We start from the raw sequence: 24872 nt of genomic DNA, 5'->3' as shown, positions 1-24872 counted from the left end.
ACCCCACCTCACAGGGTGTTTGTTGTGGGGGAAGGAAAAGGAGACTGTAAGCCCCCTTGAGTCTCCTTACAGGAGAGAAAGGGGGGATATAAATCCAAACTCTTCTTATTCTTACTGAGAATAAATGGTCAGAAGTATGTATTGATGGTAAAAGTTTGACATGAGGCCACGAACTACAGGAAAAAATTCTGGGAATTTTTTTCAAAACCACCCTCAGGCTCTGATTGTTGAAATTGCATACAAAAACACATTTCCTAACCTGATTTCCTTTATGAGTTTTGAAACTGTAAAGAGAACATTGTCATATTGTACTGGCCAAAAGCAGAAGATGAACCTGAGAACACTAGAAGAGCCCTTCTGGATCTGACCAGTGATCCATCCAGTCCAGCATCCTGGCTTATGCAGTGGCCAAATAGTTCCTGTGGATGTCCAGCCCCTGATTTTGCTTCCTGACGTTGGAATTTAGAGGCTTACTGCATCTGAACATGCAAATTGCCTTTAGTCACCAGGGCTAGTAGCCCCTGACAGACTTATCCACCATAAATCTGCCTAATCCCCTTTTAAAACTGTCTCTGGGCCTTTCCTCTCTCTTCCTTCTACCACCTTCGCTGCGCGCTACTCACTGCGTGCGTCATTTCTGGCACGCGCCCGGGCTTCCCCATGACCCTGCGCTCTGCGGGGTCCCGTGGCACTCCCCACTCTGTGCAGGGTCATCAAAAGGCGCCGTTTTGAAGAGCGCCAGGAATGACGCGCGTCAGGGCAGCTGGATTGTCGCCGCCCCTGTAGTGGGGAGTGCTGCGGGACCCCGCACTACTTGGCCCGAGTAGCGCGCAGCAGAAGGCAAGTGGGGAAGGGCCCTCTGTTGCAGAGGCATATCTAGGAAAAATGTACTCCAGTGCAAAATCTGAGTTTTCCTGCCCGTCCTCCCACCCCCGGTATGGGCGGCCACTCTCCCCTACCACAACCAGACAACTTCTTTCCTGGGAGTGTGGAGGGTGATTTTCCGCCCCCATGTGACTAAATAGCTGCAGCCCGGGGACATTTGTCCCCATATGTTCCCCTAGACGATATGTCCCTGGTCTGTTGCCATAACTACATCCTCTGGCAGTGAACTCCATGTTTTACTAATTTGCAGTGTAACAGTGTTTCCTTTGAAGGGGACAGAACTGAAGGGGATAGTCTCACACAGCATCTTTCTCCTTACTGCTGAACATATGGTATGTGTCATATTATCTGTGATGATCACCTGATCCTCGGCAACAGCTTTTCAGGCATCCCTGTGGGCTGCAAGGGGAAAGAAAAAGCAGGAAAGAGCCGCCTCTCGTAGCTGGTCGGATCAAGTATTTTAATTTCTTCCAGAAAAAAAGAATTCAGAAATAGACATTTCTAGGATTGACTCTCATGTGGTTATTTGTTTACCATTGATGCAATGTTTGGCAGAGTTTTCATTTTGATTTGGTCTAATAAGTGTGAGTGAGTGAGTGCAATAAACCGTTTGCACTACGTATCTAAGCTCTGTCTTATAAGCATCTATTGGATCCTGAATAATGCAGATTTAAAAACCCCCCCAGGGTCCTGCTTTCTGCGTACGGATCAGCTGGATGGTGAAACAGACTGGAAGCTGCGTCTGCCTGTCAGCTGCACTCAGAGATTACCCACGGCTTCCGTATGTAAAAGCATTCTCAGTTTTCTTTTGGTTTTCCTCAAAAATTGAAAAAACTGTGGCCTGTATCTAGTCATTCAGTTCCTAATGAGACTCAAGTAGCCTTAATTCTTAAGAAGGGTGGCTCTCCTACATAATTTTCCCCCTATGCTGTTCCTGAAAGTCTGTTCTCCTTCAGTAACAAAATTTCTGGGGCCTGCAGTACAAGCAGGAAATCAATACAAACTGTCAGCCCTGCTTAAGAAAACGTAAACACCCTTCGCTCTTCAGAATTGCATGATTGGACTGGATTGGCTGCTAGTACAGTTCGTTTGGAATCTCATCAAACAAACAGACTGTAAATATGATTCCTCATATTTTTTGACCATGCATCATTTATTTGGAAAAAATAGTTACTTAAAACAGAAGCTTGCAAAGATAATAATGTGTTATTTTTAAACGCCCCTCTGCAGGATCTTCTTCAGACCCGATCCAATGTGTATGCTGAGGAGCCCAACATTGACATCCACAACTTTGCTGGGACTTTTACTAGAGTAAGTGATTGTTTAGCAGAGACGTATCTAGGGAAAATGTAGCCCAGTGCATGATATGATATGATATTTATTATTACGGCCTTTTGGCCAGCCAATAGTTTAAAATCAGAGTACATGTGAATACATAGCACTCCACTTATACAAAAATATAATATAAACTAAAATCCATTATAAAATCGTAGCCCAGTGCAAAATCTGAGTTTCTCTCTCTCTCTCTCTCTCTCTCTCTCTCTCTCTCACACACACACACACACACACACACACACACACACACACACACACACACACACACACACACAAACACACACGAGTGGCCGCCTTCCCCCAAGGCAGTAGACCTTTGTTGTTTAGTAGTGTCTGGTCAATTTCTAAGGTAGTGTTGATTTGGAGGCAACTTCTTTCAAGAAAACTTGTGACAGTATTGCCAGGAGGCCTCAAACATTTTCTAGACCAAGCATTCTAGAGCAAGTCATTTTTAATATCCCCACTTTTATGTATACTCTTTATTTTTATTTATTATTATTTGATTTGATTTGATTAGTACCTCACCCCTTTCCAACAAAGCTGGGCTCTTGGCAGCCAACAATTTATCATACATACATATGTGTGTACATGCAACATTAAAAACATGTATTAAAACCATACAAACTAAACTAATACAGTATATGCAATATGTACAGATGGTACCCTAAAGTATGTTGTATTGTTGAAAGCTGCTGCATTCTGGACCAATTGTAATTCGGGGAGCAGGTTCAAGAGCAGCCCAGCACAGAGTGAGTGACAATAGTCTAGAGGTGACCGTTGATGGATCACTGTGGCTACATCTGAAAGTTTTGTATGGAGAATTCCTCACAGAGAGAAGCTTGCGAAGTTGTCTGTCCTGAATCATTCAACCGTGCATTCTAACCCAAGCGTTCACACAGTAGTCTGTTAAAATATTTGGGGTTTGTCAACTTCACATTTGAGAAATAAATTGTTTGTAGCAGCTTGATGCCAGCTTTGCTTCTACTATTCTGTAAATGAAGCTAAGAGGAAGTCCTTGGCTGTCAGGGGCTTGTTATTTGGAGAGGACTTTGATTCCCTGCTTTCAGACCATCCATGAGAGATTCTGTATTTGTTGAAATGTTTGCACTCCTGACTGTTCTTTTAAAAAAAATCTTTTAGGAGGACAGCGACCCTCCGGTGAATGAGAGCTTAAGCATTGAAAATACACTGTGGGCCAGCACAGTGATTGCTTCAGGTAAGGCCTAAAATGTGTGAATTTTCGAGAGGGTATGTTAGCAATTTTTTAAAAAATATCTTTGTAATTGAAATAATCATCTCTTGTCAATGAAAATTAGTGCTTGGAATGAAGGTCTCCGTTTGTCCTAACACTGCAGGGGAGTTTGAGCTGACATCTAATTACCCCTTGGACATTTATAGATGAGAAGGCCTTGGAATTCTAATAACCTTTGGGCAAAACATCCCCAGCCAGAACAGCACTTAATTGCTCTCAATATTGATGTTTCAAATCTCTAACAGAAAGGCTGTGAAAGAGATGATAGGTGGAAGCAGGATAAAAGATCTCTAAGCTTACCACCACCCCATTTGTCATTTCATAGAAAGACACCTCTTAAAAGAGCCCTTCAGGGATAGGGCGGTATACAAAACCAAACAATAAAAGTAAGATCATACGCATCATGTGATAGTTGAAAAAAGTGGATGGAATCTTATTAAGTGCTTCTTAAAGAAAGGAAACCTTTTTTTAACCACACAGTATATCTCTCTGCTTTTTATGCAGACTTGATTATTATTTTCTTTTTGGCTCTTTCCGCATGGGCCAAAAGCGGCGGTGGCGGGCCGGTAAAACAGCGTTTTGACGGGGACTGCTCGCACAGGCGCCACTGCCAAATCGCTGCAGTGGCTCCCGGCTCCCGCCAAAACAGATTTTTTGAATCTCGCTCAGGGAGCGAGGTATTTTGGAAACGCCGGCTTCCATTCGGTGCCATGCGATGGAAGCTGGAGTTTCTCTCCCAGCCCTCCCAAATGCTCCTTACCTCTGGTTGCCTTCTGTCGCATTGTGCAGGCCAGGAGACATGCCCCCTGGCCTCATTCTCCAGTGTCATTGCTCTGGCAAGGGGGGGCATGTCCCCTGGCCTCCACAACATGAAAGAAGGTGACCGGAGGTAAGGAGCATTTGGGAGCGGCACAGCCTGTGCGAAGGCTACGCCGCCGCCGCCGCTTCCAGTGGGACCGTCCATGCGAACAGTCCCGCGGGGGTGTGCTGGCATAAACTATGCCGACGCACCCCCCCTCAGTGCCCGTGCAGAAAGGGCCTCTGTGAGAGAGCTAAAGGCCTGCAGGCCAGCTGCCTGTTGACACTACCATGTCATGGTTATGGTATAGTGGACAACCTCTACATGGGGTTTTAGGTGGAAGGATTAGTGATTCCAGGAGGCAATGTCAGCAAGAGAGGCCAAAAGGACAGAAACTTAAGCAACAGAGTAAATCTTTGGGGCCAGCTTCATGCTGTGGTATGGTAACCAGAAACTGAACAAGATATTAGAAAACTGAGTCAACGTAAGATCACGATCTACTGTCTTTGTGGTACTGCAGTTCAGGTAGTCGGTGTGGCTCTTCTCAATAGCCAGAGCCATTTTTTTTTTGGGGGGGGGGGGGTGTTTCAGTGTTTAAATCTGACCACTTGCAACTTTAACCTCATATTGCCTGTCTACTGGAAAGTGCTCCAGGAAAGGAACTGTACAGCTGGGAGTTTTATAGTACAGTCATGACTTCTGGGAACCTCTAGAGGGAATCATAAGACAATAATACAGAACATCTACAAATCATTTTCCCATGGACTTGGCAAAACACCACTATTCATGCAAAATCTTATAACTCACTCCAGTTCCTAAAGGTGGCCAGGGACTGCACTGCTGCTGCCCCGCCCCTCCACCTCCAGAGGGCTTCCAGGCAACACAGGAGGGCAGGAGAAGCCAGAGAATTCCCAGCCACCTGATAGCCCTCCATAAGGGAAAATGGAGTTATGCTGGCCCAAAGTCTGTCTTCCCTGCCACCAGCATTACTAGATTCAAAGCCCCAAGGGAGCCGACTAATATATTATTCTGCTGCTTGTTCCCTGGTTCATTTGATGAGTGGGACACAAGGCCTTCTGAATTCCATAAGTAGGCATGGCTGTGGCTTAGTGGTAGAGCATCTGGCACTCCAGATGTTATGGACTACAATTCCCATCAGCCCCTTCCAGCATTGCCAATTGGCCATGCTGCCAGGGGCTGATGGGAATTGTAGATGCTCTACAGTGGTAGAGCATCTGCTTAAGATGCAGAAGGTCCCAGGTTCAATCCATGGCATCTCCAGTTAGAAGGATCGACCCTTGACTGGAGACCTTGGAGAGCTGCTGTGGTGGTCAGGATAGACCAGGGGTCTGCAACCTGCGGCTCTCCAGATGTTCATGGACTACAATTCCCATCATCCAATTGGCCGTGCTGGCAGGGGCTGATGGGAATTGTAGTCCATGGACATCTGGAGAGCCGCAGGTTGCAGTCCCCTGTGATAGACAATGCTGACCTTGCTAGGCTAATGGTCTGAGTCAGGGTAAGGCAACATTGTACATTTCATGCTTGATTGGTGGCCCTGCATCCTTTAAACTCGTGTCACATTTGGCAAAAAAATTAGCTGTCGCAATTGATAGTTTGTGTTTTCTCTTGCAATTAATTTAAGCACCATTAGATGTATCTTCTATCTCAGTCAAAGTTTTGCTTCAAGGGTGAAGACCACATGTTGGTTCACTTCAAATGTAACTGCAAACCAGGGTTTTGCCTCTGAATGAATAAGTCTGGGTTCCCTCACCCTGCACACGCAGCTGCTTTATGAATGGTTTCCACTTCCATGGCAAACCATAGTTTGCATTTGAACTGGTGGACCATATGGGTGTACTTTTTTCTAGCCTCCAGGTTGCCAAATAGGGAACAAGATTCCATTTATAACCCTAGTTTTCAAGGGCAGCATGAAACATAATTTCAAGTGCTCTGAAAACATAGATTCATTGGTTGATCTCATATGATGGAAGAGGAGAGGAGGGAGTGTGCAAACCTAGGTCACCGAAATTTCTTCATGTAGCTACAAACTATGGTTTGTTATTGCATCTGAACTGAATGGTTGGCCTGTAATTAGCCTGAATTGAATGGTTGGCCTGCGCATGTGTTCTGTGCTGCTGCCAGGCGCTGCTGCTGGCCTGTGCAGGTGGGACCGGGCTGGGTTGGGGGACAGCAGTGGAAAAGGCCCCCAGCTGGGGGGGGGGGGCGAGAGGAAGTGGCAACGCCCATCCTTGCAAAGCAGCCCTTAGGCAGCCATAATGAGCCACAAAAGTACAGCTTCAGCCACAAAAGTACAGCTTCACTTATGCTGCTCAACTGTTAGCACTTGACAGCATTCTCTGATGCTTATCTATGTGCCCATTGATGGTTTCTGTGGGTATAAATCATATCCACCAAAAAGAAATCTTAGGTATGATAGGTGGGAATCAAAATCTGCCCCCAGTTTATTAACCCACTTGTGGGCATACCAGTTTCCTGTCTGCATCAAACTTCCCACATGGGTCTGTGGTGCAAATAATCAAGACGAGTTTCCATGCATTAGCTTTTTTAATTAAAAAAACCCTCTCTCCTTTAGAACCATGTTTCCGTCTTTCAGCTTAGCTCTTTTGTGTTGTCTCAGGAACTATTGTGGGAGTTGTTCTCTATACAGGCCGGGAGCAGCGCAGTGTCATGAACACATCAAATCCACGGAGTAAAGTAAGGAATGAAGTTCTATATTGGCCATATTTACAGTTCTGTTGTAACCTAGGGATTCCCAAAGTGGGTTCTACCTCCCACCGGGGAGCAGTGGAAACATCCAGTTCTTTTGTCATTCCAGATTGGCCTTTTTGACCTGGAAGTGAACTGCCTCACCAAGATTCTCTTTGGTGCTTTAGTGGTGGTTTCTCTTGTCATGGTGGCTCTTCAACACTTTGCTGGCCGTTGGTATCTTCAGATCCTCAGATTTCTTCTTCTTTTCTCAAACATCATTCCAATCAGGTATGAGATACTTGGGGTTATTAGTTTTTTTCTTTTTAAAAAAGTACTGTATCTCAGTTGAGATATGTCTACAGTGGATTTGGACCTTGAATTTAGCCCAGAAGCAAATCAGAAGCCAGTATAGTTGGAACAAGAATAGAGTGATATGATCCCTAGGACCTGCTCCTGTCAATACTCTGGCCACAGCATTCTGAACCATCTGTATCTTCTGGACAGCCTTCAAGGGCAGCCTCTTGTAGAGCACATTACAGTAATCTAATCTAGATATTATGAGGCCAGTCATCTCAGTGTCAAGATCTTTTCTGCCCAGGAAAGGTCATAGCTGCTGGAAAGCACAACTGGTCACCACTGTCACCTATTTATCTAATAGGAGTCCACGGGCCACTCCCCACTCACCATAAGCCGCGGGGTCACCTCTTTAAAAGACACGAGGAGGATGGACGTTCCCCATGTCACTGCGCAGCTGCCCTTAATTTGCCACTCTCCCACCTCCTTGTCGCGCAGCAAATTAGGTCCTCTGAAAAGAGCAACATTTTCAAAAACCCTGCAGGTGCTGCAGGGGTGGGTAATTACTCCCCTGGCTGTTGCTACGCGCGGCTGATTAAGCTCTGGGCTTGGCAACTTCCCGACCAATCGAGGAAACAGGAACCGCCATTTTGTTTAGGGAGGCGGGTATTCCCGTCAAGAAAGTGTCTCTCGGAAAGTGAGACGTGTGGACAAACAAGATGTGCCAACATTTGCTCTTTTTGCTCTTTTTTTTTTTTGCTCGAAGCTCCACTGTTTTGCAGCTTGGCGAAGTAGCTGCTGAGCGACAGGTTGTCGGCGGGATAAACCGAAACCAATCTTTCCTTTCATCTTTCTGCCCAAGCAATTTGCAACAGGTAGTGACGTCAGCATGTGCCGGAAGACGTCTTAAAACAATGCTGTTCAGCTTATCCAAAGCGAACTTTTCGGGTCAGCCAAATCAAAATGGAGCCCGCCCATTCGGCTGGCATGCAACTCCCATCGTGTAAAATGATGCACACGCGTGCCAGCCAATCAGAACGCTCGATTGCCTCTTTGACTCTTGATGTGGAATCCCGCGCTATTTCCTGAATGGAAAATGAGTGGGGAACAAATGTCTCTGTTGTCAAAAGCCACGGAGGCTTTTCTACGAGGGGTCGCTGCGGGGTTGCACTCAGATGAGGTAAGTGGGGAGTGGCCCCACCTTGAAGCTGCAATCGTGCTCCTTTTGAGGGAGTCCAACCCCATTCAGAACATGGGGTGACCCATTTCTAAGTCAGACCTCCCCCATCCTCCCTCAGTAGTATCTCCGTTTTGTCAAGATTAAGTTTCATCTTGTTAGTCCTCATCCGTTCCAAAACCTCCTCCAGTCACCTGTGCACGATTTCCACAGCCTCCTTGGGATCTGCTGATAGCACAAGACAGAGCAGAATGTCATCTGCATATTAGGGCAGCTCAGCCTAAATCTCCGGATCTCTCCCAGTGGGTGTTGTGCGGTTTTCTGGGCTGTGTGGTCTGGTAGTATTTGCTTACCCAGTGGCTTTGTATAGATGTTGAAAAGCATGGGGACCAAGGTGGGACTTCGGGGAACCCTGTAGGCCAATGGGCATGAGGCAGAGCAGCAATCCCCCCAGGACTCCGTAACTTAGTTTCAAGGTTGGTCTGGAATCACTGCAGATTTAGTAACTGGTCTCTAGAGATGTCTCAGGTGCTCTCCCAGGTCTCAGGTGAGGAGCAGCGGTGGCGTAATGGTTAAGAGCAGGTGCATTCTAATCTGGAGGAACCGGGTTTGATTCTCCACTTTGCCGCTTGAGCTGTGGAGGCTTATCTGGGGAATTCAGATTAGCCTGTGCACTCCCACACACACCAGCTGGGTGACCTTGGGGTAGTCACAGCTTTTCGGAGCTCTCTCAGCCCCACCCACCTCACAGGGTGTTTGTTGTGAGGGGGGAAGGGCAAGGAGACTGTAAGCCCCTTTGAGTCTCCTACAGGAGAGAAAGGGGGGATATAAATCCAAACTCTTCTTCTTCTCCCCTACAGCATCCTATAACCTCAGTCCAAACAGCATTTTTCAGAATTACAGAAGAGTCAGCATATCGGGGAGAAGGATGGTGCTTCTCCTGAGCCAAAGCTTTACAATTTCAGCTCTGGGAATGTTTTTCCTTTTGACAGAACTGCAGGCATGAGGAAAAAAATCTCTGAATCACTTGCAGCCACTGAACAGCCACAGTTTTCCTTAAGATGTTTGGATCTTTTCCAGCACCGAAGTGAACTTTGTATATGGGGGAGGGATGAAACGTTTTTGCCTAAAACACAGTCCTGGGATCTCTTTGGGAAGTAACTTGTTGTAAAAAAGTATCAGCTGTGCTGTCTTGATTACATCAGTGGTTCACGGGACTTATACAAAGGTTATGTTCTTTTGTTAACTACTTTAATTATGCTTGAAGACCTCTGAATGTCTAAATCCTAAACTTCAATTGCATTTCGTCTCCATTTCAAAGGGGTGCAGCATTTAGCATAGGGAACATTCCTAAGTAGAAAATCTAAATAAAACACTCTTGGACCCATGTGGAATTATGTGTGGTTGTTTGGATGCTGGCCACGGTGCTTTCATGCAAGTAGACCACTCTTGAGATTGGGAGGAAAAGCTTAAATCAACTCTTCACTCATTCTGAGGATAACGTGTAAATATAATTGCATGGTATTTCCCACACAGCTTCATGCACCACTTTGAGTCTTGGCAAAAAGAAATACACTGAAGATGTTGTGATTTGGTTATTTTCTCTGCTTGTCCTCCACCCCCTCTCGATAGTTTACGTGTGAATCTCGACATGGGGAAAATAGTTTACAGCTGGATGATCCGGAGGGATCCCAAAATTCCCGGCACTGTGGTTCGGTCCAGCACAATCCCAGAACAATTGGGAAGAATATCCTATTTGCTGACAGATAAAACAGGTACCTTTGCATGGAGGGAAGTTGCGTTCTGTGATTTTATGAACTTCGGCAGATCGTGTGAGGAAGGGCAGTAAGGGATGAGTTGTGCTCGGCTTTCATGGCTCTTTTTTACATGCCCAGAATAATGCCAGTTTGGGATCAGGAAGTAATTTTCCTCCTGGGCAAATTGACCAGGGATAGTTGTGAATTTCCTGAGTCATGCAGGGAGTTGGACTAGATGACCCTTGAGGTTCCTTCCAGCTCTGTGTTTCTGTGTTCTGATAATTAGTGGTCCCTGGCCCAAAACACATCTGGCTGGCCTCTACCAGGGCCAGGGCCTTTACAGTCCTGGACCCCCTCTGGTGGAACAGGTTCCCTAGAGAGACTAGGGCCCTGTGGGGCTTATTGAGTTTCCACAGGGCCTGCAGGACAGATCTGCTCCGCCAGGCATATGGCCAGCCGGGCTGAGTATGGTTCCATCGTCCCGGCCACTGGTGGGCTCGTGGGGGGGGGGAGGGAGGGAGGGAAGGGAGGGAGGGAGGGAGGGTTTTTATCAACAGCTGAGTTTTATTCTGAGTTTTATTCTGGTTTTATTAGGAAGTTGTATTGTTATTGGTTCTAATTATATCATTACTGTTATATTGCGTTGGGCACCGCCCTGAGCCCTTTGGGGGAGGGCGGCTAATAAATCTAAAGTATAAAATAAATAAATAAACAGATATTTGCTCTTAGAGATGGGAGTGTGTTTGAAAAGCTTTTCATCAGCCTTGACTCAATGGGAAATGTAAATCTGTCATGATTTTGTGTTAGCAGACATGCCATCCATTGGTATCACAAACCACATAATATATAAAGAAGTATCTTCAGGAATAATCTAGGTTTATCCCCTCCACTCACACCCATGAAGAAGCCATTGTGGTTAAACCATTGAACTAGGATTAAAGGAATCTATGTTTGAAACTCTATGCAGTGTTGCAGTTCACTAGGTAATCTTGGGCTGATTACTTTTTCTCTCTCAGCTTAGCCTGCTTCACATGGTTGTCAGGATAATGCGGACCAAGAGAAAACCACTGACTTGCACACCATAAAGAAAGGGTGTGTGTGTGAAGGGGGGGGGGAATGTGTTAAAAGATCTGAAATGGAAATACATCTTATAGAAGAACGAACAAACTAGAGATCTATTTGTAGTTCTTGAACATGGTTGAAATAGCAAAATAATAGTGATTTTTTTCCCTCCTCTTATTTATTTTATTTTATTTATTGGATTTGTTACCCTGCTTTTCCCAGCCAAAGGCGGGGCTCCCAGCAGCTTACAAACATTATTAAAATATACAATAATACAATTCAACATGAAAATAGCCACTAACAATCCCAATATTAAATTGATTGTATCTCCATTGATGGCGAATGACAATTTTAAATTTCCATCAGCTCCTAGTATAAAAGCAACATGTCTCCTCTCTCCTGAATTTAAATTTGTTTCCAGTTTTACCACACTGGGGAGGGGAGAAGGGAGGACAGATGTTAGGAGGCTGGCAAGTTGGACAACACTGTAGCTGCCTCAACCAAAAGCCTGGTGGAAGTAAACCCTGCAAGGCCCTGGTTACGATACCACCCAACTAAAACTAAGATGAGACTTCCGAGGAACATGGTGATTTGACTGGTTTGAGCTTTGCAAAAGGTCCCTGCTTGCACTTTACTGAAAGGGGTGCTTACTGGCATCAGAGCAGATGTTCTGGAGACCTTCAAATTCAACAGGTGAATTAGCTGAGGTTTATCTTAGACCTGCTAGTTCTGAGAACATCTGGGATCAGTAAGTGTGAGCTGCCTCTCAATTTTTTTCCCTACCCTCCACCCTTCTCAGTTTCATTTTTAAGTTTCTTTTTTCTTCTTCTATCAGATCTGCAATATAATCAGTTCAGATCCATCCACTGCGTTTGCATACTTGTTATTATCTTTTCCCTTGTATCCTTTTTTCTTTTGGTATAATGTTTTGTGGAAAAAAATAATAAATTTCATTAAAAATAATACTAAGATTGGCTTTTCTGTACTGACAATTTAGCACCTTAAATAGTCCAGGCTAGCCCTTTTTTTGTCAGCTCTCATGTTGTTAAGCTATCTCAGCTCATCCTGAGCAATCAAAATAACTATGTTATTTTGTACAAAGGGAGAAATACGGCACACACGTTGTGCCCCTTTTCTTCACTATGGATCCAAGACCAAGAATAAAATAGGTGGTCCTGATATGACTATACTTGCCTTAAAATATTGCTCATGTTCTAGGGACCCTAACGCAAAATGAGATGGTTTTCAAACGCCTACACCTTGGAACAGTGGCTTATGGACTAGACTCCATGGATGAAGTTCAGAGCCATATATTCAGCATATACACTCAGGTAAGTAGAGCAACATTATTGGAAAGTTACTGATGGACTTTATCATCTAGACCCAAATAATTGAGAAGAAAGTTCTTTAAGCTTTGTGGATCTTCAAACTTGGGAGGTGGGATTGTGTGTCTGTTTGTGTCTAGTATCTTACTCCATGTACATAGTATTGCATTTTTGAAATGGAAAGGAATTTCCTACCAACTTGTGGTGTTGTAATGGCTGATCGATAAATACTCTGTTTGGATTTAAGTCCATAGGTTGAAAGTTTGGGACAAAAACATATACAATAGGAAGGTGGCATACTGTTTCTCCTTCAAAAGTTCTTTTTTAGAACCTTCAACAGTCCTCGAGCCAAGCTACATGTTAGATTTATCACTTGCCCATCATGGGAACTTACAGAGACAAGTTCCCCCAAGGGTGCTCAGTTCTAATGCACTGGCATCCCATGTTTGGATTGGGACTTCCAAGAGAAGGAGCTCTTCCCTGCCCCATTTTTCTGGACATAGAACAGCAAAGGCATGGTGCCTGGCCCATTGGGCTGCACAAATAGCTGCCAGTAAGCCAACTAGCACCCCCAGTGGCTGTTTTAGGTAAAGAAAATGGCTTGGGCAAGAAGCAGGAGCCCTTTCTCCCAGCACACCATGGTTCTGATCTAAACTGGGAACTCTGCTTGCTTCTAAATTGCACAGCTGATGTCTGACTGAATCCCCATGGTGATCACATGTCAAAAGTAATGTAAAGTTCAGCCTCCCAGGTCACCTTTATGAACAGATGAGTATCTTTCTTTCATGTTGATGAACATACAGTTTTACTGTTTGGTAATGCATCCAAGCAAACACAGATAAAGGTGAGTCAATCCCTGCGTTTTATGTAAGAAAAAAATCCCAAATATCTCATATGCAAGTTTTCCAAATATTGTGATTGTACACTTGTGGGTGAAGAAAAAAGAAGCAAATAATTATTCACTTCTGCCCTCATTTTCAAACTATACATTTTGGAACTGTCCAAAAAAAGTAAGTGAATTTAGACAAATGTTAACTTCTGGTTGGTTAGCTGTGATCAGATGAGTTGGTTAACTGGACTGAGATGTCCTTCCTCACTAACAGTAATCCTAAATCTATTTGTTGAGGAAAGGGTACTAAGTTTGATTAGCTCTTATGCCTGCATTCATACATTTCAGGCAACCAGACTTAATGTTTAACTATAATACTCAGTGGAGAGGGGATAGTAAGATGCCCAGGCAAGTCCAACAACTGCCCATTTCCTGCATGTTCCCCTTAACCGTGGTTAGCTGTCAGGTCTAAATAGTTCCACTGTGAGATTAAGCAACAGCTGGCAATGTTCTGCTTAACCTTTTTTCTCTCGGTGTTTCTCTTTTCAAATCTACGTCCCCTGGAGAGGGGAAGTCAGCCATGGAGGGAGGCAATGCTGAGCAGAAAAATATACAAGGGGGAAAAGATTATGAAGCCCTTCCCTTGGCATTCCTTATCTTAAACTTATAAGCTCTCAAGTTTGCAAAAACAAGACTTTGGTGAAAGATACTTGCAGCTGTGTATCATGGATGTTTTCCCTCACAAGCATTTGAGATTCTGAAATGCTACAGTTTCTGGACAGAGCAAGAATGGTCAAGAAAAAAATATTGACGCTCACACCTTCCCTTTAACTGTCTGGTGGTGTCACCAATATATTGACAAATCTGTACTACTTCATTGATAAAATCAGTTTATTGTATATAAAGATGTAGTTAATACAGTGAACATGGCTGACCATATGGATGTAATTATGTATATGGGTTATTTATGGAAGCTCTGACCTGATAGCCATGCTAGGCTGATCTTGTTAGATCTCAGAAGCTAAGCAGGGTCAAGCCTGGTAAGTGTTTGGATGGGAGACCTCCAAAGAATACCAGGTCCTCACATGGAGGTGAGCGAAGGCAAAACCACCTCTGAATGTATCTAGCCTTGAAAACCTCACCAGTCAGATGTGACTTGATGATAGAGTCATGAATTCTGGAAAACCTGTGGCCTGACTTGAGATCTTTGGTCAAATGAGCCAACCATTAAAGAAAGGAAAACCCACTGGTGCATAGCAGGGACTAAGATTTTGCCTTCCTGTGTCTCCCAAGTAGCAAAAACCAAGCAACAGGGAGGGAGGCATGGCTCAGTAGCAGATCATCTCCTTGGCTTGCAGAAGGTCCCTGGTGGTCTTTAATTAACAGGATATGAAAGGCCTCTACATGGGACTCCGGAGAGCTGCTGTCAATCTGAGTTGACAGTACTGAGTTTGATGGATGTCTGGGTTGATTCAGTATAAGGCAGCGTCGTATAGATAGCAGAGGAGGAATGGCTTCATCTGCCTGAATTTTAATTAATTGGCTTTTGCATAATCACAGGTTCTGCACTGGCTGTTTCAAGGAAGATCAACTGTCTTTTACTGTCAGGAGAAATCTGAGCTAGCAGTAAATTAAACAAAAGCTGGATATGCAAGAAATAAAATTTCAACTCTAGTTCTGAGATTGCAATATCTTCTTCCTGTCACCTTTTATGATATTAGAACCACTCATAGTGGGAGCCTTCTAAAAGAAAGGTGCACCACCTGCCACAGTGCCAATATGAGCAGTTGCCATTTTGTATGAAGTGGGTGATGTGCAGGTTGTCTATGTGCATGTAGCTTCAGTATGCGCTATATAAATGTAGCATAAGCTGAAACTCTTCGTGCATCAAAAATTCACAACTCACCGTCTTCACACAACCAGCAAACGTGCATATCAGGGCAATTGTGGATAGCATGTGTTCCCATTGTGGGATCCTAGCACACATGGAGGCTTTCCGCACAGCAGAGGCGACCTAGGTTCGACTTGTGTCTGTGGAAATCATTACCTGAGCTCGACTCTGCTGTTACTCTGCACAGCAGCCAGGTCGTCTCTCTGGAGCCAAGTTCAGAGGGCGGGATTACCTCCTCGCGTCATTCGCTCCTCATTCACGATTGGCTGCCATTCTATGGCGGGAAACGTGAGTGCGCATCTCTTTTTTTTTGCCACCCCCGTCAGAACATTCTACCAGAAAGGAGGGACAGAGGGAGGGTGGCAGGGAGTGTGTTTGATTGGCCAACCCACAGAAATATGGGATAAATGTTACAATTTCTGTCCGTTGCTTCGTGCACGAGAAGGGTTTTTTTTGAAAGCACGCTTTTTGTCACCGTGAGTCTCCCGATCTGCACGTGGCCAAAATAGTATACTGTGATTGGCTGGCCAGGAGAGTCGAGGTGAGGGAGATTCCGCACTGTGCCAGCTTCAGCTTGAGTGCAACCTGGGTTCGCCAAAAAGTTGTACCTCCCAGTCGAGCTCGAAAATTTGATGGTGAGAGTGGGGGAGCAGAGACAGACATGAGTCGAACTCTACGGCTATGTGTAGTACCCGGGTCGGACATACGTCAAACTAAGGTTGAATCCTACAGTGCGGAAAGGGTCTGAAAAGGGCTCATGCTTCAGAGTAATGTTGGATGCAGAGAGTATGGGGAGATTGAAAGTCTGTGTAATTTTTTTTTTTTTTTTACCCTTGGAGGAAATTGTGACTTACACCTTCATGGAACTGTGGCAAGTAGTTGTGGCACAAGTTGTTCACCATCAGTTCTCCAGTAGCAATGAATGAGGCTGTCTTGGGTTTGATGCAGACCTTGATTAAAGTTTAACTGATACAGTTTTTGTTTACGCATGGAAAAGTAGCATTGAATGGTGGTCAAGTCCCCAAGCTTCCTGGGGAGTATAAGTTTAAATATAATTAAAAGGTTAGATTCTTTGGTAATTGGAAGCATTTGCTAGTCCTGATTCGTTTAAACTGTAGTTCTGATTCATTGCTCTAATTATTGTTACCATGCTATGCCCTTTGACCTGGAAGTGAAACTTTTGTCCTCTTGACACAAGAGGTTAACAGAGCAGGAAACGGGATGACTTGTGACTGGCATAATTTAGTAATTGTAAAATTACCTGAAGGGTCTGATGCGGACTCTAAAAATAGTATTAAAAATTAAATGACCTGCTTTCTCACTCTTCCAGCTCATCTGTTTTCAGTGATCATGTTTTTGAACACATAAGTTTGTTCATTCAGTCTTTTCTTTTCTTTTTTTTGCTTAGTTAAGTAATTTCCTTGTAATGTTTTATTTTATCTGCACAATGTTCCTACACAGCTATGAAAAAAATATCGGTTCAAAAATCTCTGTGCCCTTTACTTTCTAAGTGAATGTACAAGACCAACAAATATTACTTTTGCTCTAAAGAAGACCTGCATCAGCTAAAGGACTAGATCTGAATTTAATTGGAATCTGGATTTAAAATCTTTGCTGAGCTTTGAATGGACTGAGTTACTGGGATTTTGTCACTGGGTTAGATCCAGTGGGAAGGCTTTCCATCATGTAGGGCAGGGGTCTTCAAACTATGGCCCTCCAGATGTTCATGGACTACAATTCCCATCAGCCCCTGCCAGCATGGCCAAGTGGCAGAGCTGTTGGGAATTGTAGTTCATGAACATCTGGGGGGCCATAGTTTGAAGACCCCTGATGTAGGGGGTGCAGATCACACAATCCCTCTTTTCCCAGCCTGCTTTCATCCACTTATCAGCTGTTGGCGGGCAGCAATGCAAACTGGTGGGCAACTGCCCACCATTAGTGGGCAGCTGGTAATCCTATAGATCCATGGTGGCGAACCTTTGGCACTCCAGATGTTATGGACTACAACTCCCATCAGCCCCTGCCAGCATGGCCAATTGGCTCCTGAGAACAGATTTGTTACAGTTGTTGTTGCCTTGTTGCTGTGGGATAGCCTTCCAGAATGGGTGAGACATTCTGTGGGACCTTCTGACAAGGATCTTCCTGCCCGTTCACACAATTGGGGCTTTGTCCTTTTTCTTAGCAGTCCCAGGAGCCCCCTGCTTCAAAAGGTCCTGCCTTGGCTACAAAAGTCCGGAAAACCCTGAGCAGTCGGGTCCACGAGGCAGTGAAAGCAATAGCCCTCTGCCACAATGTGACTCCTGTCTACGAATCAAATGGTGTGACGGATCAAGCTGAAGCAGAGAGGCATTATGAAGATTCGTGCCGGGTGTACCAAGCTTCTAGTCCTGATGAGGTAAAATGTCTGGGTTACCATGGTTGGACTTCTTGATTTAGATTGTGTATGTATGTAGGCAGTCTTAAGATTTGTTGATACTAATATAATAGAAGGGATACTAATATACATCTTTAAGAACATAAGAACATAAGAACTAGCCTGCTGGATCAGACCAGAGTCCATCTAGTCCAGCATTCTGCTTCTCGCAATGACCCACCAGGTGCCTTTGGGAGCTCACATGCAGAATGTGAAAGCAATGGCCTTCTGCTGCTGCTGCTCCTGAGCACCTGGTCTGCTAAGGCATTTGCAATCTCAAATCAAGGAGGATCAAAATTGGTAGCCAGAGATTGACTTCTCCTCCATAAATCTGTCCAAGCCCTTTCTAAAGCTATCCAGGTTAGTGGCCATCACCACCTCCTGTGGCAGCATATTCCAAACACCAATCAAACGTTGTGTGAAGAAGTGTTTCCTTTTATTAGTCCTAATTCTTCCCCCCAGCATTTTCAATGAATGCCCCCTGGTTCTAGTATTGTGAGAAAGAGAGAAAAATTTCTCTCTGTCAACATTTTCTACCCCATGCATAATTTTATAGACTTCAATCATATCCCCCCTCAGACGTCTCCTCTCCAAACTAAAGAGTCCCAAACGCTGCAGCCTCTCCTCATAGGGAAGGTGCTCCAGTCCTTCAATCATCCTCGTTGCCCTTCTCTGCACTTTTTCTATCTGTTCGATATCCTTTTTGAGATGTGGTGACCAGAACTGAACACAGTACTCCAAGTGCGGTCGCACCACTGCTTTATATAAGGGCATGACAATCCTTGCAGTTTTATTATCAACTCCTTTCCTAATTATCCCCAGCATAGAGTTTGCATGGATAAAAGAGCTTTAAAAGAGCATGTGCTAAAATCTCATTCCCAATCAAATGCTGAACGTGAAAACCTGACTGAGAGAGGGATGGGCAATCACTGAGCACAATATTTTTGTGGCTGTTTCACTCCCGGCTGCAGACGACTGTTAAATTAGAGCAGAATTTAAGAAAGATGGTGCTAAGCAGTCGTTCCCTGTGGGCAGTTCTGTCAAACTCTCTTTAATCGGCATCCAGATTCTACCTTTGACATTCTGTAGCAATAAAATACTATTACAGCAGGAAGGTCAACCCGTGTCAAAATTGGAACCAAATCTTGCTGCTGGGATGTTTTGTAGAGGCCTCCCCCTGCCACACACACACTTTTGAACAACGAAGGTAATTTCTACCAGTTGGTACAGGATTCATTTCCTGAAACACAAAGCAGGATTTCCTAAATTTGTTTCCTGTGCGCATTCCTGGGCAGGGACTCCTGAAAAGCATCTTTATTGAGAGATCAGTTTCAGCCTTAAGGGGGCTCCATGATTCTGTCAGGCTGAGGCCATACAGTAACCGAGAAGGGAAATGTAATAGGTAGGATCTGATCAGAGATAACCGACTGAGGGGATTGTTGGCAGCCTGGCCTTTAACCCTGACAACACTTCACCGCTTTGCCGGATGTGAAAGAATGCACTGATCAATGGCTTACTGGCTTCTTCACGCCCATGTGACCGACTTGAGGCTTTGGAGCTGTGGCTAACCATAAACAGGGATCTGTTTGTCTCTCTCCAATGCTAAAGTGTTATTAAGCAAAAGCCATTTTGACACATTTAATGTGATTTAATGAGCTGAGGAGATAAATGAGGGAGTTGGCTAAAACAGCTGGTGACGCTTCTACTATTGTAGTTTGGGACACTGTTCTGTGTTTCTCACTTCCCTGGGGAGAAACTGTTGTAATGAGGAAGATATTGGGGAGTTGTAGTGTTTTACTGATAATCTGTTTATCAAATCCTCTCTCCAACTTCCAGGTGAGACCTGGAGATCTTCTAGAACTGATCTCCAAAAGAGTTTCCCTGGGGTGTTGTGGCATTATACCCCACTGAGTCTGTCCTCTCCCCAAATCTTGCCCTCCCTAGCTTTCACCATCAATCTCCAGAAATCTCTCAGTAATTCTACTTTCATCTTTTTATCTCACTGTTCTTCCAAGGAGCTCAGGGTATCAGCTGTGGCTCTCCCCTCACTAACATCTATGTCCAAACCAAAAGTTGGATAGACCAGCAAGCATCTATACAGGCTCTACCTATCCTAAAGTGACATCTGTATCTTCTTAATCTGCTACCAAAACTTAATGTTTTGTTCTAGACAAATGCAAATTGTCTTTCTTCTTTCTGCATGTTGCATCCAAAAATCTCCAAATACAACCTAGGCAAATGGGTGCAATATCATATCCCTAGCTAACATAATAATGAATAAAGTCTGTTTGATGGGACTTATGGTAGAATGTTATATCAGGGTGCAACTAGAAGATGCATTTCAACTAAGTGTCTTTATCTCCCATCTCTATAAACCTCTATAAATGTCTATGAATTTTATTCTAGCCTTTCCTCAAGTAGCCGAAGGTATCTTCCATGGCTTTCCCGCCCTGTATTGTCTACAAAAAAAACAGCCATTTGTGAAACGCTGATCAAAGGTCACCCAATGAATTTCATGAGTGAGAATTTGAACCTAAGCCCTAGAGCAGCATGCTATGCATACAGATTCTCATAGCTTGGGTTGACTGGATAGAGACCACAGTGCTAGGAGAAGAGGGGTGATTCACTTTTCCTCATGTGCCATTTTCTTAGTCTACCTATGCTGTTTGCTCTAATAGGGACACTGTAATACATTCCTGTATGATTGCTCCTACGTGTAAGTTTTGCTCCGTTTCGACCTGCAAACTGGAGTGCGGGGTTTAGAGCAAGTACGTGATATTGTCCTCTAACCATCAACTCGCCAGATTTTTTTCCTCCTCTGCTCCAATCATATAGAGTTTTTGGGAGACTGACAACATTCTTTTGAAACCATGTAGACGGGGAAGTCTGCATTTTTTTGAAAGCCCCATCCCATTACTACCCTGTGGCCTCCACCCCAACCCCATGCTACTGAAGGGCTCTTTCAAATTAAAAAAAGTAACTGCTAGATAGCTGCAGCTATTTCCCCTGAATTTCCTTCTTTTACCTCTTGTCCTACTTTTAGAGCTCTTTTGGCCAGACTGAAACATAACAACAAAAGCCTGTTCTCTCTTTCTTGTATAGAATGAGACTGAAATGAGAGAAAACTTAGATTCTTTAATCTTGCATGCTCAAAGGACCCTCCCCTGAGGCAAAGTGGACTATTAGTTTTCTCTTGTGAAGTGCCTTACCTGTAAGACATCATTAATAGGGTGAACTGCTATGACAGCATCTCCCAACCCTGTTCATTGATCACTCTTTCACTAAATGCCTTTCTTGATTTGTAGTGTATTTATCCTGGTTCCATTATAATATTTTCCCCATACAGTTTTTAAAATGTGTTTCTATTTATCTCATTTGAAGATCCAAATTGGTTTACATTCCCCCCCCCTTTCCTTTTTATCCTCACAACAACCTTGTTAAGTAAGTGTTATTTGTTTGTTTAGATTTTTTCCCCTGTCCTTTACTACAGTCTGAGGGCAGATTACAATAGAAACCAGCACAATAATAAATCCCTATAAGATCCAATCCTAAAATGATAAAACATTAAAAATACCACTCAACCACCCCTAACAATGGGAGGAGTGTATATGACACCCCAAGACATGTACATGACATTTCAGAAAGGGGAGGAATCAGCCAAATGCCTGGGTGAAAAGGCTGGTCTTCTCTAACACCAAAACTCCAGGAAAGTAAGCATCTGGGGGACCTCTAGTGGGAGAGCATTCCACAGAGCAGGGGCCACTGTTGAGAAGGCCCTCTGAGCCGCCCCCCTCACCTCTAAAAGGGTTGCAGCCTTGCTCTGCAATCTCAGTACTTGGGCAGGAATGTATGGACTGAGCCTGAGAGAATATAATGGGACCCAAGGTCACCCAGCAAATTTCCACAGTGAAGTGTGGATTCAAACCTGGGTCTCCCAGATCTTTAACCACCATACCATAATGGCTTCAATGGCTTTGCTGTTGCTTTAAGGGTTGGACTTAGATGACTCAGGCTCTTGTCAGCTCTTGGAAGCTAAGCAGGATTGGCCCTGGTTAGTATTTTGATGGGAGACCACCAATAAAGTCAGGGATCACTACACAGAGGCCGGTAATGCAAACCACCTCTGAACGTTCCTTGCCTTGAGAACCCCTATGGGGTCACCCTACGTCCGCTGAAATTTAGCGGTATTCTCAAGCCCCACCCCATGGAGCCTGGGAGATAATAAGGAACCTACAAATAGCATTCTCACACAAATATCTTACTGTTTCCACTCCTTTCAAATGCAGCTGTTTGGTAGCAAATCATTGCTGTGTCGTTTCCATTATCACTCTGTCCAGTCCAGCTATTTTACTTCCTCTGGGAGACCAGAGGTGAGCATTGTAGCATGGTTCAAGCTGTGCATTTTGGGCGGGAAGCTGCTATCACCCCTCAGAAACCAAGATAATGAATTATTATTAGTTTACAGGAAACATCTCTAAGGGGCCTTTGTCCATGTTACATGTCCATGATGGAAACGCTGATTTGCTGTCCTTCTGATGGTAGAAATTAACATTTTACACTTGATTTGGATTCCTAGGACTGCTTCAATGGTAATGTTTTCTGTAGCTCATGATGCATAAGGTAGAAAAGACTTTGTCGTGGCCCCGAGACTGTTCTGAGACTCTTCATAGCAGCCCAGCATCAGCTTCAGCGTTAATGCACAGATGTCTTTTGTTCTCTTGCGTATTCACACTGTGAGCCACCAAGCATCTTTTGGAATGCCGGTCTCTTTTGTTATGTAGTTGGGATTAAAACCAACGTGTTGCTGCCCTGTGCTGTGGTTTAGAAGAATATGTTCGGGTTTACAAGTTCCACCAGAGGAGCCTTGCTTGGCCCACTAGTTTCACGTTCTGAGGCTGGCCGTGGTTATGTGCAGAAAACTCTCTAAAATGGATCCAGCTGAATATTTCCATTGGTGAAAAAAGTCTGACTCCTTGAAGATAAAGCTTATATCAAGAATAACATTTCTATCCGAGTGGGTAGAATTGGCTTTCTCCCAGCAAAAGAAGATTCTAGAACATGGTTGAACCCAAGTCCAGAATCCCAGTTTGTGGGCAGGAAGGAAAGTAACTTGGCTTAACCGTGAAGTCTGCATTTGTGCACTGCAGATACATGGAGCTGGGTTTAAACATTGGCTCCTTCCCCACATGCAGAATAATGCATTTTCAAACTGCTTTCAGTGCTCTTTGAAGCTGTGCAGAATAGCAAAATCCACTTGCAAACAATTGTGAAAGTGGTTTGAAAGCGCATTATTTTGCATGTGTGGAAGGGGCCGAAGATTCCTTCATTTTGCACGAAGGGAGGAGGCATGATAAGGATCTGCACAAGGCCAGTTGGCAGCTAGTTTCATGCTCGGTATTGGTTTAATGTCTGCTTCATGTGCCATCCGTATTGCATAGGGTTGCCAACCTTCAGGTGGGGTCTGGAGAACCCCAGAATTTCAACTGATCCCCAGATGACAGACATCAGTTCCCCTGGAGAAAGATGGCAGCTTTGGAGAAAAGGCTCTATGACATCATATTCCATGGAAGTCCTTACCCTCTGGCATCACCCGCAAATTTCCAGGAATTTCCCAACCTGGAGTTTGCAATTTTAGAAATGCAACCTCTTTTTTTTCTTTTTCTCCTCCCGCCCCATTTTTCCTTTCCTTTCCTTCTTTTTTCTTTTTTTTTTTGGTATTCAGAAGGGCCCGCAATATGTTTTTTTTTTTTTGAGGCACAAGGGACTTCATGAAGCCCTCCACCACTTCCTGTCTATGGGGCACAAAAATCTGGAGCCAGCTTGAATGTCTATGGGTGCAGATATGTTGTCCTACTGACCACCGTGTTATCTTTTCACAGTGTATACCCTCATCATGAGTCATGCTGGTTTCAGTGTCCCATACTTTCTGCAATACGTAAGGAAGCACTGGAACATATTCTGTTTCGAGAAGGATACTCCCCTCTAATAGCTTTGGGTTACCAAAAGAAAAAATGTTTTCATTTCCTGAGCCATTTGCATTGTGATTTCAATGCTTGGCGCGATCAGCTGTAATAAAAATCAGATTTAACACCCGAGTGCCAGGGATGAAATGCTGGCAATGAAGGGGTAAACAGACTTTTGATTGTAGCTGCCGTAGTAGATGAAATATGGTTGGGGGGGGAAAAGTTCCATTAAGAACTGAGCAACTTTGTTCTCTGCCTCGTCCTCCTCCCTTTCCTCCCCTCCCTCCTGTTTCATTTGCATGACCTCTGAACTTCAGAGCTCAGCAGTCTATCTGACCTTTGACCTTTCTTCTGTTTAGGTGGCCCTGGTACAGTGGACAGAGAGTGTTGGCTTGACCCTGGTTGGGAGAGATCAGTCTTCTGTGCAGCTGAGGACGCCTGGTGGCCACATCTTGAATTATACTATTCTGCAGATCTTTCCATTCACTTACGAAAGTAAACGGATGGGTGTCATCGTTCGGGTGAGTCGTGTTCAACTTCGCGATAACAGTCTTAAAATGCAGCTATGACTAGCGGACTCTGGGTTTAGGACAATTTTTTTTCATGATCTTTTAGCCGATAAAATATGGAACCAGAGTCCTAAAACATGATCAAACTAGCATAGAGAAAGTTGTTCAGTCATATATGTTCGTACAGTGTGAATTGCAAGCCCGGATATTCTTTTTAGCAGTTCTGTACAAACAGGTGGGGGGAATACTGTGGCATTTGTGGATTCTAGAGTTTGTAACCAATCAATGAAAAACAATGGCTTTGGGTATATTTTTGTAATGTTCTGGTATGATGAAAGGAATTAATTGACAGGTGTTGCATCTTGATATGGAAATAAGGACTAGCCACCTATGCAGTGCCCCCATGTTTGAAGTGCCCTGACCTGAATGCCTTTAAGTTAGCCTGATCTAATCAGATCTCATAAGTTAATCAGGGGTTCCTCTGGATGAGGAACTTCTGAGAAATATCAGGGTTGTGATGTGGAGGCAGGCAACTGCAAATCAACTCTGAACATCTCTTGCCCAGAAAACCCCACCAGGTCACCATATGTGAGTTGTGACTTTACAGCACACCCACACACTCACATGGGCAGTATCAAGTAACTTTGAACTTGTGTGAATTGAACATTC

At 44.2% G+C, this 24872-nt stretch overlaps 1 protein-coding gene across 1 annotated transcript in view; it reads left to right on the top strand.

Annotated features, from left to right (window-relative positions):
* ATP9A (ATPase phospholipid transporting 9A (putative)) overlaps positions 1 to 24872 on the top strand; it is a 113606-nt gene that overhangs the window by 50724 nt on the left and 38010 nt on the right. The window contains exons 7-15 of the mRNA XM_048496126.1: positions 1572 to 1666; positions 2116 to 2196; positions 3361 to 3436; positions 6913 to 6989; positions 7111 to 7271; positions 10087 to 10229; positions 12492 to 12604; positions 17501 to 17713; positions 24054 to 24215. Coding sequence (XP_048352083.1) covers positions 1572 to 1666; positions 2116 to 2196; positions 3361 to 3436; positions 6913 to 6989; positions 7111 to 7271; positions 10087 to 10229; positions 12492 to 12604; positions 17501 to 17713; positions 24054 to 24215 — 1121 coding nt within the window. The remainder of the gene's footprint in view (positions 1 to 1571; positions 1667 to 2115; positions 2197 to 3360; positions 3437 to 6912; positions 6990 to 7110; positions 7272 to 10086; positions 10230 to 12491; positions 12605 to 17500; positions 17714 to 24053; positions 24216 to 24872) is intronic.

Source organism: Sphaerodactylus townsendi, linkage group LG05 (assembly GCF_021028975.2).
Source record: "Sphaerodactylus townsendi isolate TG3544 linkage group LG05, MPM_Stown_v2.3, whole genome shotgun sequence".
In the NCBI taxonomy this organism is placed as follows: Eukaryota; Metazoa; Chordata; class Lepidosauria; order Squamata; family Sphaerodactylidae; genus Sphaerodactylus; species Sphaerodactylus townsendi.
Note: the sequence above shows the minus strand (reverse complement) of the source record. Positions and strands in the feature narration are given on the sequence as shown.